This window comes from Vigna umbellata, chromosome 8, assembly GCF_029865625.1.
Source record: "Vigna umbellata cultivar VRB3 chromosome 8, Vumbellata_1.0, whole genome shotgun sequence".
Lineage (NCBI taxonomy): Eukaryota > Viridiplantae > Streptophyta > Magnoliopsida > Fabales > Fabaceae > Vigna > Vigna umbellata.
In genome coordinates this window covers 40,751,680-40,773,813 of record NC_142172.1, presented here as the reverse complement: position 1 = coordinate 40,773,813, position 22,134 = coordinate 40,751,680, and the positions used below count along the sequence as shown (strand labels likewise).

The following is a 22,134-nucleotide window of genomic DNA, read 5'->3' as shown; positions in this document are numbered from 1 at the left end:
GAAAGAAGTTAGGAAGGAAGATTTGGCTTTTATAGAACGTTACACCTGTTTCTTCTGTTTTGCATAGTAATTTAAAATCATTTTTTAAAAGTTAAATAATTATTTAAGATATAAAAAGTTATTTTTTAAAATTATTATTATTATTATTATTAATTCTTAATTGTCCTAAAATATATATAAATATTAAATAATTAATTACGCTAAATAGATAGTAAAATAAAATTATAAATTAAGGATATCTTTGATGGTATATCGAATATTTTCCACTGATTTTGTATTTTTATGATTTCATTTTAAAATATTTAGTAATTTTATTCTACTTATTGTCAATTAAGTTTTAAATCGAAAAATAAAAGAAAAAAGGCATTAAAACAATATCCTATATTTAAGATTGTGACATTAATATTAATTTTATGTAACACTAACACAAAATCATAGAGGTTATCATAGAGTTTTTGCTGTTATAACCGTCTAACGAACAAAATCAAATTACAATTTATATAATTTTAAAAATCATCTTCTCTTCTAAAAAAATCTTGAAACTTCTGTTACATGTCAATTGCATATAATTTATAGTGAGAAAATATGGGTGGTTACAAAAAGATTTTATGAAGATTATCTTTTATTTTTATTAATTGTGATTACATTTCACTATGCTTGTATGCTTTTATGAAGATTATTTCTTATATTAGAACTATGATACTCGCTTTTATCTCTTGTAATCATTGACAAAAGTAGAACATATAAGTAATATAAAATGGTTTCACATTATTTATAATTTTGATTTCTAAATTTTCTTTTCACAGATTTGATTATTATTAACGTTGTTCAAATTATATTAAATCATTATCAAATTATATTTTTGTGATAATAAATTTACATAATATCTCTTCCAAACATCGAATATTGTATTTATTATAAAGTTTATTAAATAACTTTATTAGGTAATTTATATTGTATGTAAGCTGATAAAGGGTAAAAAAAAATTTCCAGTTTTTATCCTAATGCAACAATCTTATAAGATTCATTTTTGGTTAATGTTTTGTTCATTTATTGAAAAAATGTTTTAAAAATATATTTGTTTGTATTAATATAAATTAAGTTTCTAAATTTTAAGATGCGTATGATCCTCAAATACAGATGTATTTAAAATAAAAAATAAATAATTAAGTTGAAATAAAATCATAAATTTAATTATCAAAACTGTATAAAATGAAATTGAAGACTAAAAAATACAGATAATTAAAATTAAAAAAAAAACAGAATAAAAATAAAGACATTATCCATGGTAAACTACATGTACTCAAATTAAAATTAATGAAAAGATTAAAATTTTGTTAAGAACCAAAGTATATTTCACAAACATAATTAAAAAAATGATAAAAGTCTTAAAAGATTGAACTTGATTTCTAATTCGTGAAATTAAAATAGTAAAACATACAATAAATTTATTTTTATCATATATTTACTAGTAAAAATGCATGTATCACTTTTGTCATCAACTATTTTAATTATAATTAAAATAATTTTTTTTATTAAATTTACAAAAAATATATTTTCATAAAAAAATTAAAAAAACAGTGACAAAATATAAATGATAAAATAATTGATAAGATAGTTTATAAAGCAAAATAGATAATGAAATATGTAAAAAGAAAAACAATCACTTAAATGTACGCTAATTTGTGTAGGGCTGTTTTTCAGTTGTTACATTTTAGTAATGTGTACGAATTTTAGTAGACCAAAATACCCTCGTATATTATAGATTCTAAATTTTAAGGTCAATTTGAATCATTTTCATTCACACAAAAAAAACAAGAAACTCTTAAACCCTTACTCACCTCTCTCATTCCTTTCAACCATTTTTCTTTGATCTCTCTTACTCCAACATTTTCTCTACGCATGTTAAACAATCTTACAAAAAATGATTTTATAATGAGTTTTCATTTTATAATTTTTTTCTTATCTAATTTTCACAAGCTTAATGACATGAAGGAATTCGAAATTGACCTAGAAAAAAATCACAAATACTCGTTGTTAAACAATTTGTTACAAAAAAATGATTTTATAATGAGTTTTCATTTTATAATTTGTCTTATATAATTTTATCTAATTTTCACAAGCATAATGACATCAAAGTAACTCTGTCAAAATTGGTTGTAACCCGTGAGCCAACCCTTTGGCTCATCACGGGTTTAAGCCGGGTTGGGTTTGAAAAACATGTAATTTTTTTATGTGGGCTAGTTTCCAACCCGACTCACCCGTGGTGAGCCAGCCCACATAATTTAATTTAATTATTTAGTATTTTGTGTTTCAATATTATTAGTTAGCATTTTTTTATTATATTGTAGATGAGGATAAAAATATGTTTCAAGAGAGAGAAATATTATAGATTTTGTTCGCCTTTTGTGCTTTTGGATTACACTTAGATTGTATGATATATATACTTTTACTTTGAATTGTCTCTGGAATTGAACATCATTTTAGAGTGAAATTTATTTAGATTTGAGTTAAAAAAATTGTAATTTTTTATTTATTTTAAAAACAACTTATAATTAAGTGAGCTAGTGAGCCAACTAGTTTAACCCACCAACCTGTGGTAGGTCGAGCCGAGTTCGAATTTTTTCGGCTCGCTAATAAATGAGTCGGGTTGGGTTGGTTCACTAAGTGACCAACCTGTGGTGGCACTAGTGTAGAAAAGGCCTTTAATGTCACCATTTAGACATCCGACCCTCGAATATCCAACGTAAAAAATGACCGGTGACATTTTCCGTAAATAAAACAAACATATAGACGTCTGTTCTTGACGGAACAGACGTCTAAAGCCATATAGACGTGTGATGTGGGGAAGAGACTTCTATATACTCATTTTTTAAATCTAAAAAGTCACTTTTTGACTCCATTTAGACGTCAGATCCCGCCAATCCGACTTCTACAGCCATATAGACATCCGATGTGGAAGGAACCGACTTCTATATACTCATTTTTGAAATTTAAAAAGTCATTTTTTAACTCCATTTAGACGTCTGGTCCCGCCAATCTGACTTCTATAGTCATATAGACGTCCGATTTGGGGGCAACCGACTTCTATATACTCATTTTTTAAATCTAAAAAGTCATTTTTTAACTCCATTTAGACGTTCGTTCCTGCCAATCTGACTTCTACAGCTATATAAACGTCTGATGTGGGGGGAACCAACTTCTGTATGCTCATTTTTGAAATCTAAAAAGTCACTTTTTAACTCCATTTAGACATCCGATCCCGCCAATCCGACTTCTACAGCCATATAGACGTTCGTTGTGGGGGAACCGACTTCTATATACTCACTTTTGAAATCTAAAAATTCACTTTTTAACTCCGTTTAGACGTCCGATCCCGCCAATCCGACTTCTACAGCCATATTGACGTTCGATGTAGGGGGAACCGACTTCTATATACTCATTTTTGAAATCTAAAAAGTTACTTTTTAACTCCATTTAGACGTCTGATCCCGCGAATCCGACTTCTACAGTCATATAGACGTATGATGTGGGGAAACCGACTTCTATATGGCTGCATTAAAACACCGCGAACGTGAGACAACAATTACACGCACTTAATGTTCATCATCTTCCTCGCGTTTTCTCTTTACGGGTTACATTTTTCAGGTTCGTTTTCTCACTTTTGCACCGTTTTAAATTAAGTTTACTTCGATTACATCACTCTTTGATGCATTATCTTTCATTCGAACCGATTAAAATGCATTTTCGTTGGGTTTTGGTGCAGTTTTTCTCGTGTCCTTGGGCGGCGATTTCTTGTATTTTGCACTCCTCCAATTCTCTCCACTACGTTTTTAAAACCATCCAATACAAAAAAAAACGTACAATACATTCTCTTCAACTAAAATATAAAGTTGAAAACTCGAATCACCATGAGTCAGGAGAAACCCGAGAGGCCTCAAGCAGAAAAAGATGCAATCAAATACGACAACGTTTTAGACGTCTGATCTATAGTGTCAAACGTCTATATAGACGTCTGACCTATTGGGTCCCACGTCTCATTAATGTCACCCATATAGACGTCAGACAAAGATCAGACGTTAAAAGCCCAAAATAACATACGTCTAAAGTTCTTTCTGCACTAGTGTGGGTCGGGTCAGGTCGGGTTACTCGTTTTGACAACTCTACATCAAAGAAATTAGTAATTGACCTGGAAAAAAAAATCAGAAACACTCGTCATTAAACCATTTCTTACAAAAAATGATTTTATAATGAATTTTCATTTTATAATTTTTGTCTTATCTAATTTTATCTAATTTTCACAAGCACAATAACATCCGAAGAAATTGGTAATTGGCCTAAAGAGTTTTTTTTAGAGATGATAATTCAATATATGTAGATGATGAAATTAGAGAGGTTAGTGAAGATGATGAAATTGAAGAGATCATGAATGAACCTTTGCGTGAAGGTGAATATGTCAATGACTCAATTCTTTACAAAGACAAATTGTTTAACCGTGAGTGTTTCTGATTGATTTTTTCACTTGGGACTACCGTAGGGATGATAGAGAAAATGTTAGAATGAGAGAGATAAAAGAGAAATGGTGAAGAGAAATAAGGGAGGTAAGTAAGAGTTTCAGGGTTTCTTGTTTTTTCTTTTAGTTTTGGGAATAAAATTATTCAAATACTAACCTTAAAACTTAGAATCCATAATATATGAGAGTATTTTTGTCTACTAAAACCTGGTACACATTGCTAAAATGTACCAACTTAAAAACAGGCGTACAAAGTTAGCAAACCCATATATATATATATATATATATATATATATATATATATATATATATATATATATATATATATATATATATATATATATATATATATATATATATATATATATATATATATATATATAATAAATATTTAAAATAAAATTACAAAAAGAAATATGAAATAAATTAAAATTTAATTTAATAAAATATAATTTAATTTTAATTTTAATTAAACTTAATTTAATAAAATATAAATTAAATTTTAAAATTTATCGAAGATAAAAAATTTTTTGAATCGTATTACTTGCGTTATTAATAATTATGTATATGATGTATATGTTTAAACGAACAAAAAAATAATATAAATCAATCGTATTTGTTATCATTCTCCTTATGTATTATTTCTCTTCTCTCCTGAAAATAGTGAACTGAAAAAAGAAAAGTTGGAAAGGAAGATTTGACTTTTATATGACGTTACACCTGTTTCTTCTGTTTTGCATAGTTATTTAAAATCAAGTTTAGGAATTTTGTATAAATTATATTTATTAATTAAGATGAAGAAATTATTGCTTGTTTCATATATTTTTTAAAACTTTATCTATTAATCATTTCTTAAATTTAAATAGTTATTTAAGATATAAAAAGTTACTTTTTAATACTTTTTTTTATGAATTTAAATAATTTTTAATAAAAAATATTTAAATAGTAGAAAAGTGTACAAATTACTTATTTGTATGATTATTTTAATTAAACAAAAATTAATTTATAATTTAATAAATTTTTTATACAATAAAAAATTGATATACATGCATTTTTTCTAGTTATATATAATAATATAATAATGATAGATAATAATACATAGAGATAAAAGAGTAGATAATAGGAAAAAAATTATAAGAACAACAATTTAGAAATAAAATAATTAAATAAGTTAGTTGTTGTTATTATTATAATAAGATAATAAATTAATTCATTTAATTATTGCAAAAATAAAACTTGAACAGATGCAAGATTGTATAATTATAATAATAATATTTTTGTAATTTTAAATCACAATTTTAATTTTATTTCAACATCTTTTTTACTATTTATATTTAATTTTATAATCCATTTATCCTTAAATGTAAAATAGTAATTATCTAATTTTATTAATTAAAATATTTTTTAACTTATTATACTCCTATACGCAAACTTTTATAAACTTTTTTTTGAATTATTTCATTTATGTCTTGAAATTTCTTAATCCAAATAATACCACAATCTCCTTTTTATCCCTTCAAATCTATTTATTCGATCTCGTTCAAATTTTTTTTCTAATTCAAACACTACCTAAATTTATTTAATTATCTTCGTCTTCTACAAAGGTAGAATTAATTATTCCAAACCAAATCCAAAATCATGTAACTTTGTATAATAATTATCTTTAAAAGTTGTTTACTAATTAATTGAGATTATGAGAAAATTCATTGAGAATGTATTAAAATTAAAATGCATTCATTGTCCTAGCATATTCCTTTTAAACGTTGAACTTAGGCATTAGAATTCACTAACAAATAGTAATGATACCAAGACACACTTTTACATTCATTTAACACATACTACAAGGGTAAAATGATCCTAAAAGTGTAAACTTTTGTATTGTCTCAAGAAAGAAAGAATAAAAAGTAAATAAGGATAATGTCAAATGAATGAAAAATATTTAGGTGTGTCAAAGAATCTTTACCCGTCCACAAAACATTTGATGTCAGAACTTGTTCTCCAACTTCGTTTCCAGCTGTATCCAGACCAGTTCGAACATGATTTCTTAGTATTTCTTTGACTAAAATTGGAAATCCAAAGAAAATACAACAACAACTCCTAATGAAACCTTTGAAATGGTTTGGTTTTGGAGTTTGAGATAACTTTGTCATCCTTATTTACCTAAGAGTTTGAAGGGAACCGAAACAAGATAAAATCATGCACTAATTAGTATATTCCACTTAATTGTAATTTAATCAAGTATCAAGAGTTTAAGCTTATTCAGAAGGAGGAATCAAATGTGACTGCGTAAACAGTATTTACAATGTGTTATGATAAGACTGAATCAGATAACAAAATAACTGATCCAAAGGCTGACACCCTCATTGGTACTAAGGCGTACCCATAACTCATCCATATGTTGAACTAACTAACAAAATGCTACACAACATAATTATTAGATTATTATATACAGGAGTCATGTCCCTTCCAAGTATTTTCACGATCCAACTAATCCCTTATTGCGAGCATAGGCTGTAATTATGACAAACATCACAGCAGAAAGTACTCCTGAGACAATAACTACCTGCAACAAACCATAATCGTTTTTATTCCTTAATCACACATCAACTCCAAAATGTTACATGCTCTTAAAAAGAAATAGGTATCTGATAGCAAACTCCACAAGTATTCACTAACATATACTTCCTTGCTTTTTTAACATGTATTTTAAGATAACCTTGATTGCAACTTGCTAATAAATTCTTTTTCTAAGAAAACAAATAGCTGCAATTTAGCAAATTCCATATTATATATAGGCACATGTTCAATGAGTAATCATTTGCATACCCATTTGAACATGTAATCATGGTTGTCGTTCCAAGTGTATGGGATATTCATGCCAAATATAGCAGTCACCAAAGAGTAGAAAGATAGGCAAACAGTTCCAGAACTAAGAAAGAGTTCTAACTGCATAAGAGTTGAAGACCATTTAGCAATTTCACTAACAAAAACATAACAGAATACTGGCAGATATTTCATGCAAGTGCAGAAATACGGAAAGCACCTGAATGAGCTGATTACGATGGTTGTCAAGCTGCCAAATGGAAAATTGTCATTTGAATTTTCGTGTCATTAAACATATACTCAGATATCTTCAGTAAATTGATAGCTACTTACTTGAATATTAATATAATCTTCAGTATCATCAATGTACTCTCGCAGCTTTAAATGAAAAAAGAGAAGAAATAGTTAGGTAAAAGTAAAGCTATCCTAAACAGCACATTCAGAGTTTGAGTAAAATTAGACAAGTAAATAACACAGGCTTTTAAAGAGACCAAACAAATATGAAAACAGTAAACTAGTTTTCAGTCCGGTTTTAGAAAAGTCTAATCTAATTCGCTTAGAGTCTCTTAAATCATCACCCCACAAAATTCAGGAATCTTGACAACGTGAACTAGGCATAGAATCAGAATTATCATAATATTTAATTTCAAAGGCAAAACTGGTACAGCAAAGACCCAAGTATGGTCTACTTAAACCAAAAGGAAAAATAGCACAAATCACTCAATCTCACTCAAGAAGTAATCCAACAAAGACTACATCTCACAAGTTCTTAAAACTAATGTGGAGAATTTTAAAAATTTGCACAAAATACTTCCAAATCAAGATTTTGAACATAAACCACAAAGTTCAACTTTAAAACAGCAGCAGATGGAAGAAGGAAGAGAGCAAAATGAAAATCCGTTTTGTTAATGAAAAATTTCCCAAACTGTTGTATTTGCCAAACATTAACAAGCTTACTAGTATGGAACTAAAAGTCTCTACCCAAAGGGCAAGGCCATGAGTTAACTGTCTAATAATTAGAAGACTAAACAAATAATGGGTTATAAATTAATAAGAAACAAATTTTTTTTTTTATATATTTACAAAGAAACAATCTTCCCAAACACTTTCTATCTAACATGTACCCTCTATGTCTGAAATTTAACATTTACGGCTCCTTACTGCACATGTTTTACACATACGTGATACTTACTGTGGTTAATTTGTTCAACGTATGATCAATTTCACTAAAATAAGCCTGCAAAATGGATAAACACCATTAATAACAACTTTTCCTCATTAAAATAATGGAATATTTTTTCCTACTATTCTTTAAAGCAAGTACAGTTTATAACCTCAAGTAACATTTCAAGCTCTTCCACATCATTTTCATCTAAACGGACTGTTGCTAGACTTGCTCTACTTGCCCTAGATATCCTTGATCCTAAGGTGGGGGAGGAAGCAAACCAATTTGAAGCACCTATTCCACTGACTGGTGATGATGAACCAGCTTTTCTTGACAGGTATAGGTCAGCCATATCATCATCATCATCCAGCAATTGTTCCAGCTCATCTCTGACCTGTTCCAGATATCAAGAATTGGTGATGGAAGAGGAAAAAGGGATGTAAGTGAAATTTTTTCAAAGGCTTAACAGAAAAACTTGACTTACCTTTTGTACTCTAGCCGTCAGCCTTGTCATTGCGCTCTTCAGTTTACGAACTCTGTCCAAATTACGACTACTAATCTGCAGATTACAATAATCCAAGGTTCATGACAAAACCAAAAAAGTCAAGAAATAAAAGGGAGACAGGGAAGTAGAGTATCCACATTTCAAGTCAGACAGAAAAAGAAAATCATTTAAAAATCAGGCATAACTAGAAAAAACACCTCAGCATGATAAGTTATAACAAATGAAAAGGATAGTAACTAAAATGAAGGAAATAAATTTTCCCTTAGCCACTTTCAAGCAGCTTCATAATGTGTTAGCTTATGTTATATATAATGCATCAAGAAATAGACTTTAAACTTAACTCAATCTTAGAAAACCAGTTCTTAAGGTGAAGATTGTCTTTTCCAATATAATGAAAGGATACGTAAACATGAAGAGAAAAAATTAAATGATATATATACCTTGGAGGTAAGTTCATCTAGTGCAGGATAAGCAGCCATCTCCAATTCTGTTGTACGTGCAGCAAGAAAACTGCAAATGGCTTCTAAAGCAACTTCCAGGGCCCGGAATTCAAAGGGTGACTCTACATTGCATAATTTAGATCACTCAGATAACAAGGGCAAGAGATAATGCAAATAAAAAGACATATTTATAAGAATAGATGCAATCATTGAGTTTACTGATTACTTATGGTTCACCATTAGTATAGCATACCATCATCTTCAGCTGCTTCAGCATCATTTTGGCCACCAAGATACTCTTTACCTTGAAGACCGGCACTTGATTGAGGCAACCGCCTTTGCAGTTCCTCGACAACAGGGATCACATTTTCATCTGTTGGATCTCTCAACAATACCTATACCATAATTTAGATACAATCAAGAATTCAGGATGCGGAAGCAATGCCATTGCAATTTCTAGAAACAATTAAGCACTCTACGAAGGACCAAAGGTTTGATACAGGAATTCACAAATATGAAAACCACGTTAGAGAGATAGTTAATGAACCTATTGAGGCTGCTTCTGCAATATTCTACTTATATGAGAAAATGTCCTGTGCTGAGATATTCTTGTAGAAGCCATGTAAGGTATATTCTTTCGCAAGTCATTTAAGGTATATTCTTGTACAAGAGCCACTACGTTAATTAAGCACGGAAAAAGAAGCCAACAAGTAGTTTATTGTCTTCCTACCCATTTTATTCAATGAACTTGACAATAAAAAAAAAAAATTCAATCCATCCTCAGATTAGCCATGACATTAAATACAAGAACGGGATAAAATGCTCAGAGAACAAACCCCCTCTTATCATCCCTCCTATTCTCTTATCTCAATCAGTCAAATGTCAAATGTTAAATCTTGTTCCCAAAACCAGTTTCATGTTCTAATTCATGTTCTCTATTTCCGCCCTCGAGAGATAGAAGTATTGAAGGATAGAAAGTTGACTAACCTCTTCAGCGGTGATAATTGCCTTGATATGCTAAAACACGGAATCAGAAAAAACAAAAAACAAAATTAGAAACAAATTGTAACAAAACATTAAACAATCAAAACTGAGTATATGGCGGACCTCCAAGTTAAGAACAATGGCCTTCTCACGACCGAGAATAGTGGAAGGGTAAGAAAGCAAGGGATCAAGGATTCTGAGATCACGCGCATGAATCTGAACCCGATGCATGATTGCATATTTGTCCGCGTCGAGCAATGAACCCTGCCCTGTAGCATCAAACATAATCCAACTTCTCGACGACTGTGTCTTCTTCTTCACAACTGCCTGCGGATCCGCAGGGACGACGCTCCCATCCCGCGCCATCCCTTACCCGTTTCCACCTCCAACTCCAATCACATGCCCCGATACCAGACTCAATTCAATTCAACAATACCCACCCATGACACCACAATCAAATTTTCTCACACCCCTCTTGCACATTTGATCAACACACCAACTCTCAATTTTTTTTTTTCAAAACCACTCTGAAGAATCAGATTCCCAGAAGAAACAAATATAAGATACCACAAAAAAGGAACTTTTGCCTCTTTTTTTTCCTTCTCCTGGAAAGGTGAAACAGACAAAACTATGTTTGTTAGTTAATTTGTATTAATTTGCGTCTGTCTTTAATGATCTGTGGTTTATACGAAGAGGCGTGAGAAGGCATGAAATACGGGTGAAGAAATAACTGAAATAAGCTGAGAGGAGAATTGAACCACTTCAAAAAACAAACAGCTCCGTTTATATAGAATGTGGTGAGGGCCCACGCCGATGAGGTGACATCAGGGAAAATGTTGTAGAGACATTCCTCTTGGAATATTGTTAAAAAAATAATCCTCTTACTTTAATTAAAATCAATATTAAAATGATTTCATTTATAATGTTATGTTTTAAAAGAATTTATATAAACCTACAAAATTATTTCAAAACTGTTTTAATTCAAAATTAATTTTGAATTAAGAATCAATTTTTCAATATATTAATGTTAATATGTAAATATTTAAAAATCATATGAACTAATATGTCAAAATAAACTAAACAATATTAGTCTTGTTTCCACATTTGAATTGTATTTTTATTTCATTTTAAACTTTAATAATAAAAATTAGAAAAAATACGTGGTTCAATATTCAGAATTTTTCATTTTACTATTTCTTATAATAAAAATATCATATTAACTAATATGTCAAAATAAACTAAACAATATTAGCCTTGTTTCCACATTTGAATTGTATTTTTATTTCATTTTAAACTTTAATAATAAAAATTAGAAAAAATACGTGGTTCAATAAAAATATTGTAACATAACGGAAATAATAATGCAAACGTTGTATTCTTTAAAATAAATTTTCTAAGTAAAATAACTACAGAAAAATAAAAGTTTAAATAAATTATTAAAAGTATTTATTATGAATTATAAATAAAACATTTGTTAAAAGTGGATTTCTGGACACTTGAATGTAAAAGTTCATTATCTATATTAAATATTAGTGAAAAACATATGTATCCATTTTTCTTTTACTACAACTTAACTTTTAATTATTGAAATAAAGTATACTAATAAATTATAAAATACTTTTTGTAACATCCGAGATATATAGTAGCATATAATATAGTAAGTCCACATTATAATAAAGGAGAACAATGAGAGTAGACTGTAAATAAAGTCGATAAGCTTACAGTCATCCCAAATATGGTCGGAATTTAAAACTTTAACATATTAGGGTATTTCAAAATACAGGAAGGAACTAAGAAAGTCCTATGAAGACTAAGTAGCGGCATCATCTTCTTCCAAGGCTTGCTCCAGAGGCACCTCATCCATCTCTGCTCACATCCAAGTGGATGATCATTGCAAAAGAAAGCATACCCAAGCAAACACAAATACACAAACAAGGGTGAGCTAGATATAAAAAAATCATGTTATACCAATCACACACAATATGCAATTAAAGGCAGATATAATAGACCACGCAACATAACTTCTTACACTTTACACTTGACTCGTCTGGACTAGAATGATTGCCGAGCTACGGCGGGTTATGCACTCGTGGTGGTCTCTACTGCTTTGCAAAGCCATTGCCAATGGGTTTCACCCTACCACACTCACGAGGTTAGTCCGTTATCACTCACCTTGGGCCATACTGGAAGCACCCAAGACTAGGACCTCCTGTTACTCCTTACCACATGGATCAATCCTCTCTACTTGAGAATGAAAGACCATTGGAGCGTCAGGAAAACCCCCAAAACTGAGCTACCATGCAATCATTCCAAACACAGAGGGCACCACCATGAATCCTCACCTTGAGGCCATGGAATTACGTCCATTACACATAGGACACCACCATGTGACCTCCCTTGAGATCCATGAAATTACGTCCATTACACATACTTGTTACATTCAACCACCAAACATGTCTCACACATTCACATACTTTCAGTATAATAACATTACCACGATCATACTATGCATCTCAATCATCCCACACACTTAATTCAACCCAAAACAAGAGCAAAAGAGACTGGAACCGAACACTATGAGCTTTGGCCGAACGCTTAGGGCCTTGACCGAACACCTAGAGCCTTGGCCGAACGCTATCAAGACCACCACTAAGACCGAACGTTACCAAGACCACCCACTAAGACCAAACGTTACCAAGACCACCCACTAAGACCGAACGTTACCAAGACCACCCACTAAGACCGAACGTTACCAAGACCACCCATTAAGACTGAATGTTACCAAGACCACCCACTAAGACCAAACGTTACCAAGATCGAGCACCATCAAGACCGAACGCTCAACTGCAGCGTTCTGCATAATTCTGCAGAATCATGACAAAACTTCCCTTGACCATTTTTATCAACTTCTAACACCCTTAATTCTTGTTTTAGACTTAATTAAACTTATCCAAATGATTTTAAACATTCCTACTCCCATTTTCAAGTGATTAAAGTTCAATTTTAACTCTAAAACACTAATTTCAACAACTTATGGACCCAAATCCGATTCTACTACTTGGCACATGTTTTAGACCACTTTTATGCTTCTAACAAGTCACAATGAACTTGTCTAGGCTGCCCCAACAGTCCAAGAACACTGCAGCCCTCATTTACTCAAAATCACTACCTCACTTCCTCTCAAAATGACCTAAAAACTACTAAAACCCCAAATTTTCTACCCAATTAAAGTATACCATATTTTCACACTTAAATCACTTCGAATTGGTCAATTATAGCAATTCAAACCCATCCAAATCAATTCCAAACAACTCAACACAGTTTCATGGATTTCACATATCAACACATACAATACAACATACTCAATACGCAAAAACACAACTCCAAACAGAGCACAAAGTCAAAATCCAATATACATACACTTCATGTAAGAAATTTAAAGAAGTATTCTACCTCCCCTTACCTTAGGGTTTCATAGCTAAGCTCACAACTTGATTCAAGAGTGCCCAACTCAAAGAGAACCCAATCAAACCCTACAAACCACCCAATGGGTGATGGAACAACTCTTTAGAGCTAAGTTTGACAAAAATATGAAGGAAAAGGCTTCTAGGCACATGCCCTAAGTTCCCAAAAGAGGAGGAAAAAGGGGAAACAACTTACCCGTTGAAGAACGAGAATCTAATCGAATGGTTACGAAGCTCTCAACTCCATGAACGAAAGAACACCATCTATTTATCAATGCAACTGTTGAAATTTGTGTAAGGGTAGAAAGAAGGTAGAGCAAGGTTAGGGAAAATAAGAGTTCTATAAAGAGAAGGGAAAATTGGCTACTGAATTCAGATTTTTGAAAGGTCCTGTTTAAGGTCATGATGTCCTTAGTTTCATGGGTCAGACTGCTTCAACATAAGGCCTAACTGCCCTATATTCTTAGGCCCTTACAGTTTTTATAATTATAAAAATAAATAACTTTTATAATTTTATTATAAGTTTTTTTTGTGTAAACAATTTTTTAATTATGAGTAATTATTTAAATTCAAAATAATAATATTTAAAAAATAAAAGTAAAAAATGTTTTTTAATAATTATTTAAATTAAAAAACAGTTACTAAAAAAGTAAAATTATAAGTAAATTGTGTAAAACAAATGAATATCAATATTGATAAATCAGTTTAGAAAAAATGTAAGCAAATCTTATTATATGATATGTTCCAATAATTATTAGTTAATAGTATAAAAAGTCTGTAAGATGGCAGCATGTAACAATCCAGAGTATCCGAATTTCCAGAGTTTCTAGTAATGGCGGCTCTCGCAAAGACCTACAAGATGGAGGTGGTGGAGTGATAAGAAACAAATCTTTTTCAAAAAGTTGAGTATGGGTAAAAAGATACCACCACAGAAGATAAACTTAACCATCGTCCATGTTTATAATTATTATTATCATATTGACCTTTATAATTATTATTATTAATCGTCAAATAATTTTGGCTATAAAAAAAATATTGTAAAGTATTATTATTCTTTTGTACAGTATCTGTAGGGATGCAAAAGATTGATAGAACCCTTTGGTTGGTGATGACAAACCAACCAATTTTCGAAAACCAATAACCAAGAAAAGTTCAGGGAACGTAAGAATCAAAGAAAGATGAATGATAAAAAGTATGACAAGACAGAAAGCAATGACACATGGGTATAGGAAGGCCTTTTTCACAACAGAGAATCAAGCCTCAAAGCCATCCAATGAAAATGAATACTCAACATATTAGTTCAGTAGAAACTTATTGGAGGATCAATATGCACTGATGGTGCCTTGTTCATGTGTCTTTTTATTTTCCTGTTAAGAATTGAGAAATTCTGGAAGGAGTTGGATCATTTACAAAGGGCATTTCTTATTGCATGAACGGTAGAATGACCATATGGTCAACAGCAAATTGATGATAGGAAATTAAGATTTTTCATGATTTGCACACACATTTAAATTGCATAGAGATCTCACTGGAACCCTTGTCTACATCTAATCCAACTTCTCTCCATTTCAATATTTTTTTTAACCTAAACTCCACCTTTGTAGGTTCAATTCGTTTTTTTGTAATCTACAGGAGTTTATGAATTAATCAGTTATTATTTTATGGAAGTATCAATTTATTTCAAATTTTAATTTTGTTATGGGAGTAATGTTTTTCTTTTCTTTTTGGTATATATATCATATTCCTTTAGTTTAACTTAAAATTTAATATTATCCAACAAAACAAATTCCTACAAATATTTAAAACATTAACCACTCCAATTTTATACATTATTGTTCTAACTCATTTATGTGAAAGGCTACTTGTCCCAGGAAAGAAAAAACATGATTCAGAGTAGAGACAATTATAGAAATGTTGAATCTGATGTGAAAATCGTCAATATATTGGACAGTATCTATAGGCAATTTTCTTTATTTCTTTTCAAAAACTTTCCTACCAGTTTAGCTGTTAATTTCTAACTCGCCATAAGTTATTATATAAATCCCAAGTTAGACCTTCATTAATCACTATTGTCGTTGTCCATCAGAAAAAGAAAAGCTGATAAGTAAATATCTTATTGAGGTGAAGTGACTATCAAGTTAAGGCTTATCTAGTTTAGGTGAGATGGTTGTCATGTCAAGATATTTAAGGAGGGACTTGACAATGAATATAACCATTGGTCTGGACAATAAATCGACATCTATTAAGAAATGACCTATTGATCCATATAATCATCTGAACAAAGATAATTTCATACACATGACTGCACAGTTACAGTCTAAATTAAAGATATGGATACTCCTGCAATTAACAAAAGAATAGGTAACTTTCCTCTGATTCTGACATTTCAACTTTATAATTAGTTACAGCTACAGTGTTATACAGAGGAAAAAAATTCAATTTTTTAAGAAAGTACAAGTCTGCAGTTACTGCTAGAAGAACGACATCGTCCACCCGACAGTAGCGTTGACAGAAGTTGTGATCTCCAAACTAAATCTACTACAGTACTAAAGTAATTTAATTTTGTCTTCTGGTATTACCATATCTGTTCAGAGATTATCCCAAACCTTTTTTAATTTCCTGCAATTATGAAACAAAGTAAATGCCGGAGGGTAAGCCTCATGGCAATCCACTCACATTTGCAAGAACATACCACATGAGAGTCTTACATGCCTTTGGTTCATGAACACCATTGCTATGTTGTCTCACCAGAAATCCCCTTATATTTGTTTTCTGACCTATTATAAAAATAATTATTAACATTTCTGAGTAACTACAAAAAGTGAGAGAAAGATAGAGGTTATGCAACTAGAGGTGACCTTCATTCTTCTCTTGTTACCTGATAAACTTAACCAGAGATAACAGTCTCGGGAGACAAAACACTAACTTCTTAACAGTTAAAGGATTTTGCAACCCTAAGTATTACTTCATGCCTGCTCAAGTCCCAATACAAATGTTCAAAAATCAAAAGGAAAGAGTGTTAAATGCTTGCTTGCCTGTCCCCATGTTGCACTAAAACAAGGTAAGCAGGATCTTGAGCAGATATCTGAAACAGCTGCCGTGCGATGTAGAAGCAAGTAGTAATGCTGAAAATTTTGGAAAGTGAATCAAATGTCAACCACAAAATTTATCCGTCTATATGCATGCGTTGTTAACTGGCATAAACACTAACTCTGCTCTTGCAAGTAAGAAGTAATCAGTTCTACCATAATCTTAACAAGAAAAATATAAATCAATCTTTTCTTATTCTGTGTATTTTCTGGAATATCCCAGTAATAAGCTTTAACACAGTGTACAATCACATTTCTGTTAAAATATATAAATTATACATAATTTTCTCTAAAAGACTAAATTTGATATCCAAATCAATGTATAATTAAAAACTAAACAGTTGTTCATTGGCAACTGGAATCTGTCATAAAACTATAGCTAGTCAAAGTTCTTGAAAGGTATTTCCTGATTATAACTAGTTTTAATCACCAACCAATGAACAAAATTAAAATTGTGAGAACAAACCTGCCAAAACATATTAATAGAATTATCCAGAAGACTGCAGAAACCCAACTAGATTCTTTGTAGGCAACCCAGACCTGATATTGCATGAATAGTTAGGAATAGGATACCTAAACTGATCCAAAACAATATTAATGAAATTAAACTTCAGCATTATAGAATTGAACATAACTTTGCATGAAAAAACATTTTGACGTTGATTATCTCAACATTTTTAGAGGCTCAAATAGATCATTTTCACAACTATTGCCAATGAAAACTACTATTCCTTGACTTAATAAAGTCTTTCTGCTATAGCTCCAAAACGCAATTGGTAGCACAAACATCTAGACGGCTGGCTTCTCTGGTAGGCATTAAATGACCCAAATAGAAACCCCATTGCAGGTAATTTTATATAATCAAATGGCCTCAAATTAGGAAATCAAAACAAATTTCTTTCCCCACAATTAACTTATGGTTTCTGGAAGAAAAGAACCACTTCCTTTCATTCTCTTGAATCTTGTCCCATCTTACTACGACAAACAGCATGCAGAAAATCAAATAACGAGTTGGGAACGTTTGATAATTAAATGCTCAGCATGGATAAAACCAATTAACTAGAATACGTCTAACAGAATGTAACACCAATACGATGCCTTGAATGTGAAAGTAATTAAGAGTCATTTAAAAGATCTTTTAGACTAATTCTCTAGAACAACATTTTTTTAATCAGTTAACAAAGAAAATACACCTACTTTAACTTTAGAGGGGCATAAATGCTTCTAACCAACAAGAATTTTATAAGTGACATGTGATTTTAGTAACAGGGAGGCCAAACATCTATTTTTTCAACAATAAATTTTTTCATATAGAATTTTAGACTTTTACATTATAAAATATGTGATTCCAAGCATATCGATATAAATATTATTAAAAATTGTTTTGCCATTGAATCTTAATCATCCATTTTATGAAATAAGTTTACATTTGTATGATTTAGAGCTGCTAAGATAAAAAAAGTAGACATACTGCTAGAGCCACCACATTGATGTAGAAGTCAATTAGTGTTGCTATCAACCACCTGCAAACATTTTGGAGTTTATCATATTCACTTAAACGAAAAATAACTGGGGTAAGCTGAAATTTCAAAGAAAACTTTCTAACATGAGCGTGCAAATGCACAAAATGTAAATACCTTCTTGAATGAAACGCAGCAAGTACAAGCATTGGTCTTGGTGAATATTTAACTTCGGAAAATGAAGGCTAAAAGTACATGCTAGATTTGCATAATTTAAAATAATGTAGTCCGCACTACACTCTTTGCACAAGAGTTAAAATGTTTATCAACAGATACATTGCTTACTACATGAGCAAGTAAATTATTAGTGCTTTATTATCAGTATTTGGATTGTGCTGAGATCAAGTTAACACTGATAGCTGCGCATTTGGGCACTAAACTCAAATAATGAAGATTGCCACACATCAAGAAATATATCTTCAGCTTCTTCAAAAACTGTTTTTTCTAAGGCTTGACAAGGTTCTTGTTGCATGACCATAAACTTTCTTTAATTTGAAGCCATTACATTAAAATTGAAAACAAAATAACTTGGTCAATGCAGAAGATAACACAAATAAAGTGATAGGTAATAAGGTAATCCACTTTTTCCTAATTAAATAAGTAAAATAAATGAAAAAAAGAATGTTCCATCTGGCGACAAATACAGAAAATTGATACATATCTCATCTATGCAGCTTGAGCTTATATAGGAAGGTTCAATCGTTCTTGTGTTGACAACAAGGATAGTAACAGCAAATAATGCTAATAATAACAAGTATGGAGATCTTACGGAGTAAAAACCTCCATTCGGAAAGGAGAACCATCAGTGACAAGAGTGTACACCAAAGTTCCAAGCATGACAACCCCCAAAATGCTGAAAAGTATTCTTAGGGTCATGACCGAAAAATGCTTTCTCTGTGGTGTTGTGCCATTCCTATATAAATGTGAGTCAATTAGAACCGATGTTGAAAATGTAGAGATTATACACAAAAATCACACAGCTAAGGAGACCGTAAAACTGGATTCTATATATATATCATCCAGTCCCTTTTATTCATATGTCTATTGATATTATTCATATGTATATGGATAGTTTACGCGGCATGGAACAATTTACTTTAGCAACAGGAAAAAAAAGAAAAACCTGTATCGTTTTTTTGACTTTCCAAACTGTTAATCAAACTCAAGAAAGCTGACTATCCGCACATTGATTAAAGGAAGAAAATGAATATATTATTTTCAGAATTAAAAGACTATCCAAGAAGATTGATTGTTCAGAAATTATAAGCATAAGCTGGATGACAGTAGACTTAGAGTGACACCATTAAGCATTGATCAAGAAAATATAGAAGATTTTAGAAAGAATGAAAAATATTGAGAGAACACGACTCTGTAGTAGTGATTCTGTAGATTTACTTGTTCGGATGTCGCAACAGAACATAATACATTGGATCCTGTGAAGATTCTTGAGATGACAGCTTCAAAAATTGCACGACAATATAGGCAGATGTAGCGATGCTGATGAAACAATAGAAAAACATACCAGAAAAACAGTGAAATAAATTAGCACTTCTGAGATTCTTTTGAACGATCATAAACAAGATACAAGATAAGAAACAACTCAAACTAATAATTAATCTGAGATTTTATACATAGGAAAGGAACCCTTACATTTTATATGTAATATGAAATCAGAGTATTGTTGCCAGCTTTCTCCATAGGTGTAATAAATGATAGGAAAACATAAAAAGAAAAAAATTGAATCTAGTAGACAATCCTTCTATCCTCAGGAAGAAATTAAGAAATGTGAAGAGATAACTACAATGTGACTTACTATCAGTTTAGCACAAATAACCAAGATTAACTATAATCTTTACAGGAGTCATGAGAAAAAAGTTATGACGCATTAGGTAATTTCATTTCAAAGATCAAAAAATTTGCTTTATCTATCAGATCCTTAAACCACTTGTTCCACACACAATTATAAGGCACTGAGAGCTATATTTAAAAAAGTAAGAAACAATGACATCTAATTGGATTTTTATTTTGTGTGACACATATAGCTGAACAAGGTAATAGAGTTGGGAAAAAATCATAGAAAAAGTAGAGATCATCTTGTTCAAAAGTTTTTGTTCATAGCTCCGGTAATATGATCTACATATTAATACTTGCCTCGATAAATTAATATTACATATAATCATTCAATCAAAATAACATCAAATAATGAATAACATCAAATAATGACAGAAAACTATACCTTCCAAGGCAAACAAGCAAAATAATCCACAGAATTGAGCTAATCAAGTTTGATTCCTTGTAAGCAACCCAGATCTGATGATGTGATCGACAATGCATGTCAGAGCTTATGAAACTTCGCTCGAGAAGTGATTGTAACATAATATCAAAATTAGGCAATATTCTTTTAAGTATTACCCATGTATTAGAGTGATTTTAAGTCCACATTTGGTTCACCGTATTTTAGAGAAACGATCATAGACTTTTGTCAACTTTATGAGACATTTTGAAAACTAAGTGATCATTTCTCCAAAAACAACCCAACACATGCACATAATTTGAAAATTGCAAGTCAGTTGTTGTACACATAAGTAACATAATATACAAAAAAGAAGTAGGAAAGGAATTATAAAGGTCTCCTCAACTTGACTTGTATTCCTATGAAAAATTATAAGGGCACACAGCACAAGAGATGAGTTTCCAGTGGAATACTGCACTGAAATTTTCAGAGGAAGTTGTGCAATTGAAATTTCACATTAGAACAATTAAACCAAGACAAGAAGTGTCAACTTTATTTCTCACTCCAAGATACGACAAAGATCAGTCTACTGACAAATCCAGTGCAGCACGTGTATTTTAATGTAGAATCTAATAACTTTTCTTTCAAAAAGCTTATCATTGATCATGTCCCTTTCTCTATCTAAAACTGATGTCGGTATCTTAGCATCACTAAATATATTTGTTTATTCTGTCACTAATCACATAAAATAATGTATAGATTCCCCATGAGATAAAATATCACAAGTTTCAATTAAAATTATAAATGCAATACGAGTTGTCACCAGCAGTCTATATAAAATACTGAAGCAATTAACGAAGTCAAGTAGTATGTTGACTTACACCCAAAGCTACAACGTTGATATAGAAATCAACCAAAGTTGCTCCCATCCACCTGAACCAAATAAAATTTGGGAAAAATTTGTTTATGGCGAGAGAAAGCAGTGAACTAAAATACAGAAAAAAAGTACAGATTGGATAACCTTTCCCACTGACACTCACAACAAAAAGTAAAATTAAACAAACTCCGTCTAATTCTAAAAAACTAAGATTCATAAATTGATTTTAATTTATCATGAAAAAATAAGTCTATGATGACGTAAGTGAGACTGAATGCAGTAAGAGATAGAGAGAAGTTACGGTGTGAGAAGTTCTTTACGAAACGGAAGACCATCGGTGAAGAGAGTGTAAAGAAGGGTAGCAAGCATGAGAAGTCCCACAACAGTGAAGAGAGTTCTCAAAGCGGTTGCCACTGAAATTTTCGCCATTGAGATTGAGAGAAAGAAGCAATAGCAAATTGCAGTGAAGAAAATTAAGAACAATGATGCAGTTTGTGGTTTATATGTGACCACCAACACAG

General features: G+C 31.0%; 2 protein-coding genes across 13 annotated transcripts; both read right to left on the bottom strand.

Annotated features, from left to right (window-relative positions):
• Window positions 1–6,724: 6,724 nt before the first annotated feature.
• LOC124838019 (magnesium transporter MRS2-2-like) lies at window positions 6,725–11,169 on the bottom strand. 4 transcript variants are annotated; one of them, XM_047313524.2, is made up of 11 exons: window positions 10,554–11,169; window positions 10,434–10,463; window positions 9,700–9,841; window positions 9,447–9,568; window positions 8,986–9,060; window positions 8,671–8,895; window positions 8,529–8,573; window positions 7,670–7,714; window positions 7,557–7,586; window positions 7,340–7,459; window positions 6,725–7,076 (listed from the first exon to the last, which is right to left on the bottom strand). In XM_047313524.2, the coding sequence occupies exons 1-11, from the start codon at window positions 10,794–10,796 to the stop codon at window positions 6,990–6,992; spliced, it is 1,164 nt and encodes a 387-aa protein (XP_047169480.1). In that variant the 5' UTR covers window positions 10,797–11,169; the 3' UTR covers window positions 6,725–6,989. The 4 variants fall into 4 exon arrangements, 3 of the variants coding, with proteins under 3 accessions (XP_047169480.1, XP_087953485.1, XP_087953484.1); XR_015781716.1 differs by having other exon boundaries at window positions 7,058–7,076; window positions 8,518–8,573; XM_088097359.1 differs by lacking the exon at window positions 7,340–7,459 and having other exon boundaries at window positions 8,518–8,573.
• A 935-nt stretch (window positions 11,170–12,104) lies between these two features.
• On the bottom strand, window positions 12,105–22,134 carry LOC124838015 (uncharacterized). Of its 9 annotated transcripts, none has more exons than XR_007028796.2 (10): window positions 21,915–22,133; window positions 21,618–21,669; window positions 20,740–20,813; window positions 19,899–20,000; window positions 19,273–19,416; window positions 18,455–18,506; window positions 17,450–17,523; window positions 16,930–17,019; window positions 16,587–16,666; window positions 16,241–16,513 (listed from the first exon to the last, which is right to left on the bottom strand). XR_007028796.2 is itself a non-coding variant. In XM_047313520.2 (10 exons), exons 1-9 carry the CDS (start codon window positions 22,040–22,042, stop codon window positions 16,654–16,656), a joined length of 729 nt encoding a protein of 242 aa, XP_047169476.1. In that variant the 5' UTR covers window positions 22,043–22,133; the 3' UTR covers window positions 16,241–16,513; window positions 16,607–16,653. The 9 variants fall into 9 exon arrangements, 7 of the variants coding, with proteins under 7 accessions (XP_087952873.1, XP_047169476.1, XP_047169473.1 ...); XR_007028797.2 differs by having other exon boundaries at window positions 16,603–16,666; XM_047313520.2 differs by having other exon boundaries at window positions 16,607–16,666.

Bases quoted from the DNA above. Each gene is read 5' to 3' on its own strand.
- LOC124838019 (XM_047313524.2), bottom strand. From the start codon at position 10,796: ATGGCGCGGGATGGGAGCGTCGTCCCTGCGGATCCGCAGGCAGTTGTG. The intron at 7,587-7,669 runs GTAAGTAGCTAT...TCCATTTGGCAG, and splicing joins AAGATTATATTAATATTCAA to CTTGACAACCATCGTAATCA. The intron at 7,460-7,556 runs GTGCTTTCCGTA...ACTCTTATGCAG, and splicing joins ATCGTAATCAGCTCATTCAG to TTAGAACTCTTTCTTAGTTC.
- LOC124838015 (XM_088096745.1), bottom strand. From the start codon at position 22,042: ATGGCGAAAATTTCAGTGGCAACCGCTTTGAGAACTCTCTTCACTGTT. The intron at 17,524-18,454 runs GTATGTCTACTT...ATGCAATATCAG, and splicing joins TCAATGTGGTGGCTCTAGCA to GTCTGGGTTGCCTACAAAGA. The intron at 16,672-16,929 runs GCAAGCAAGCAT...TTTTTATAATAG, and splicing joins TTAGTGCAACATGGGGACAG to GTCAGAAAACAAATATAAGG.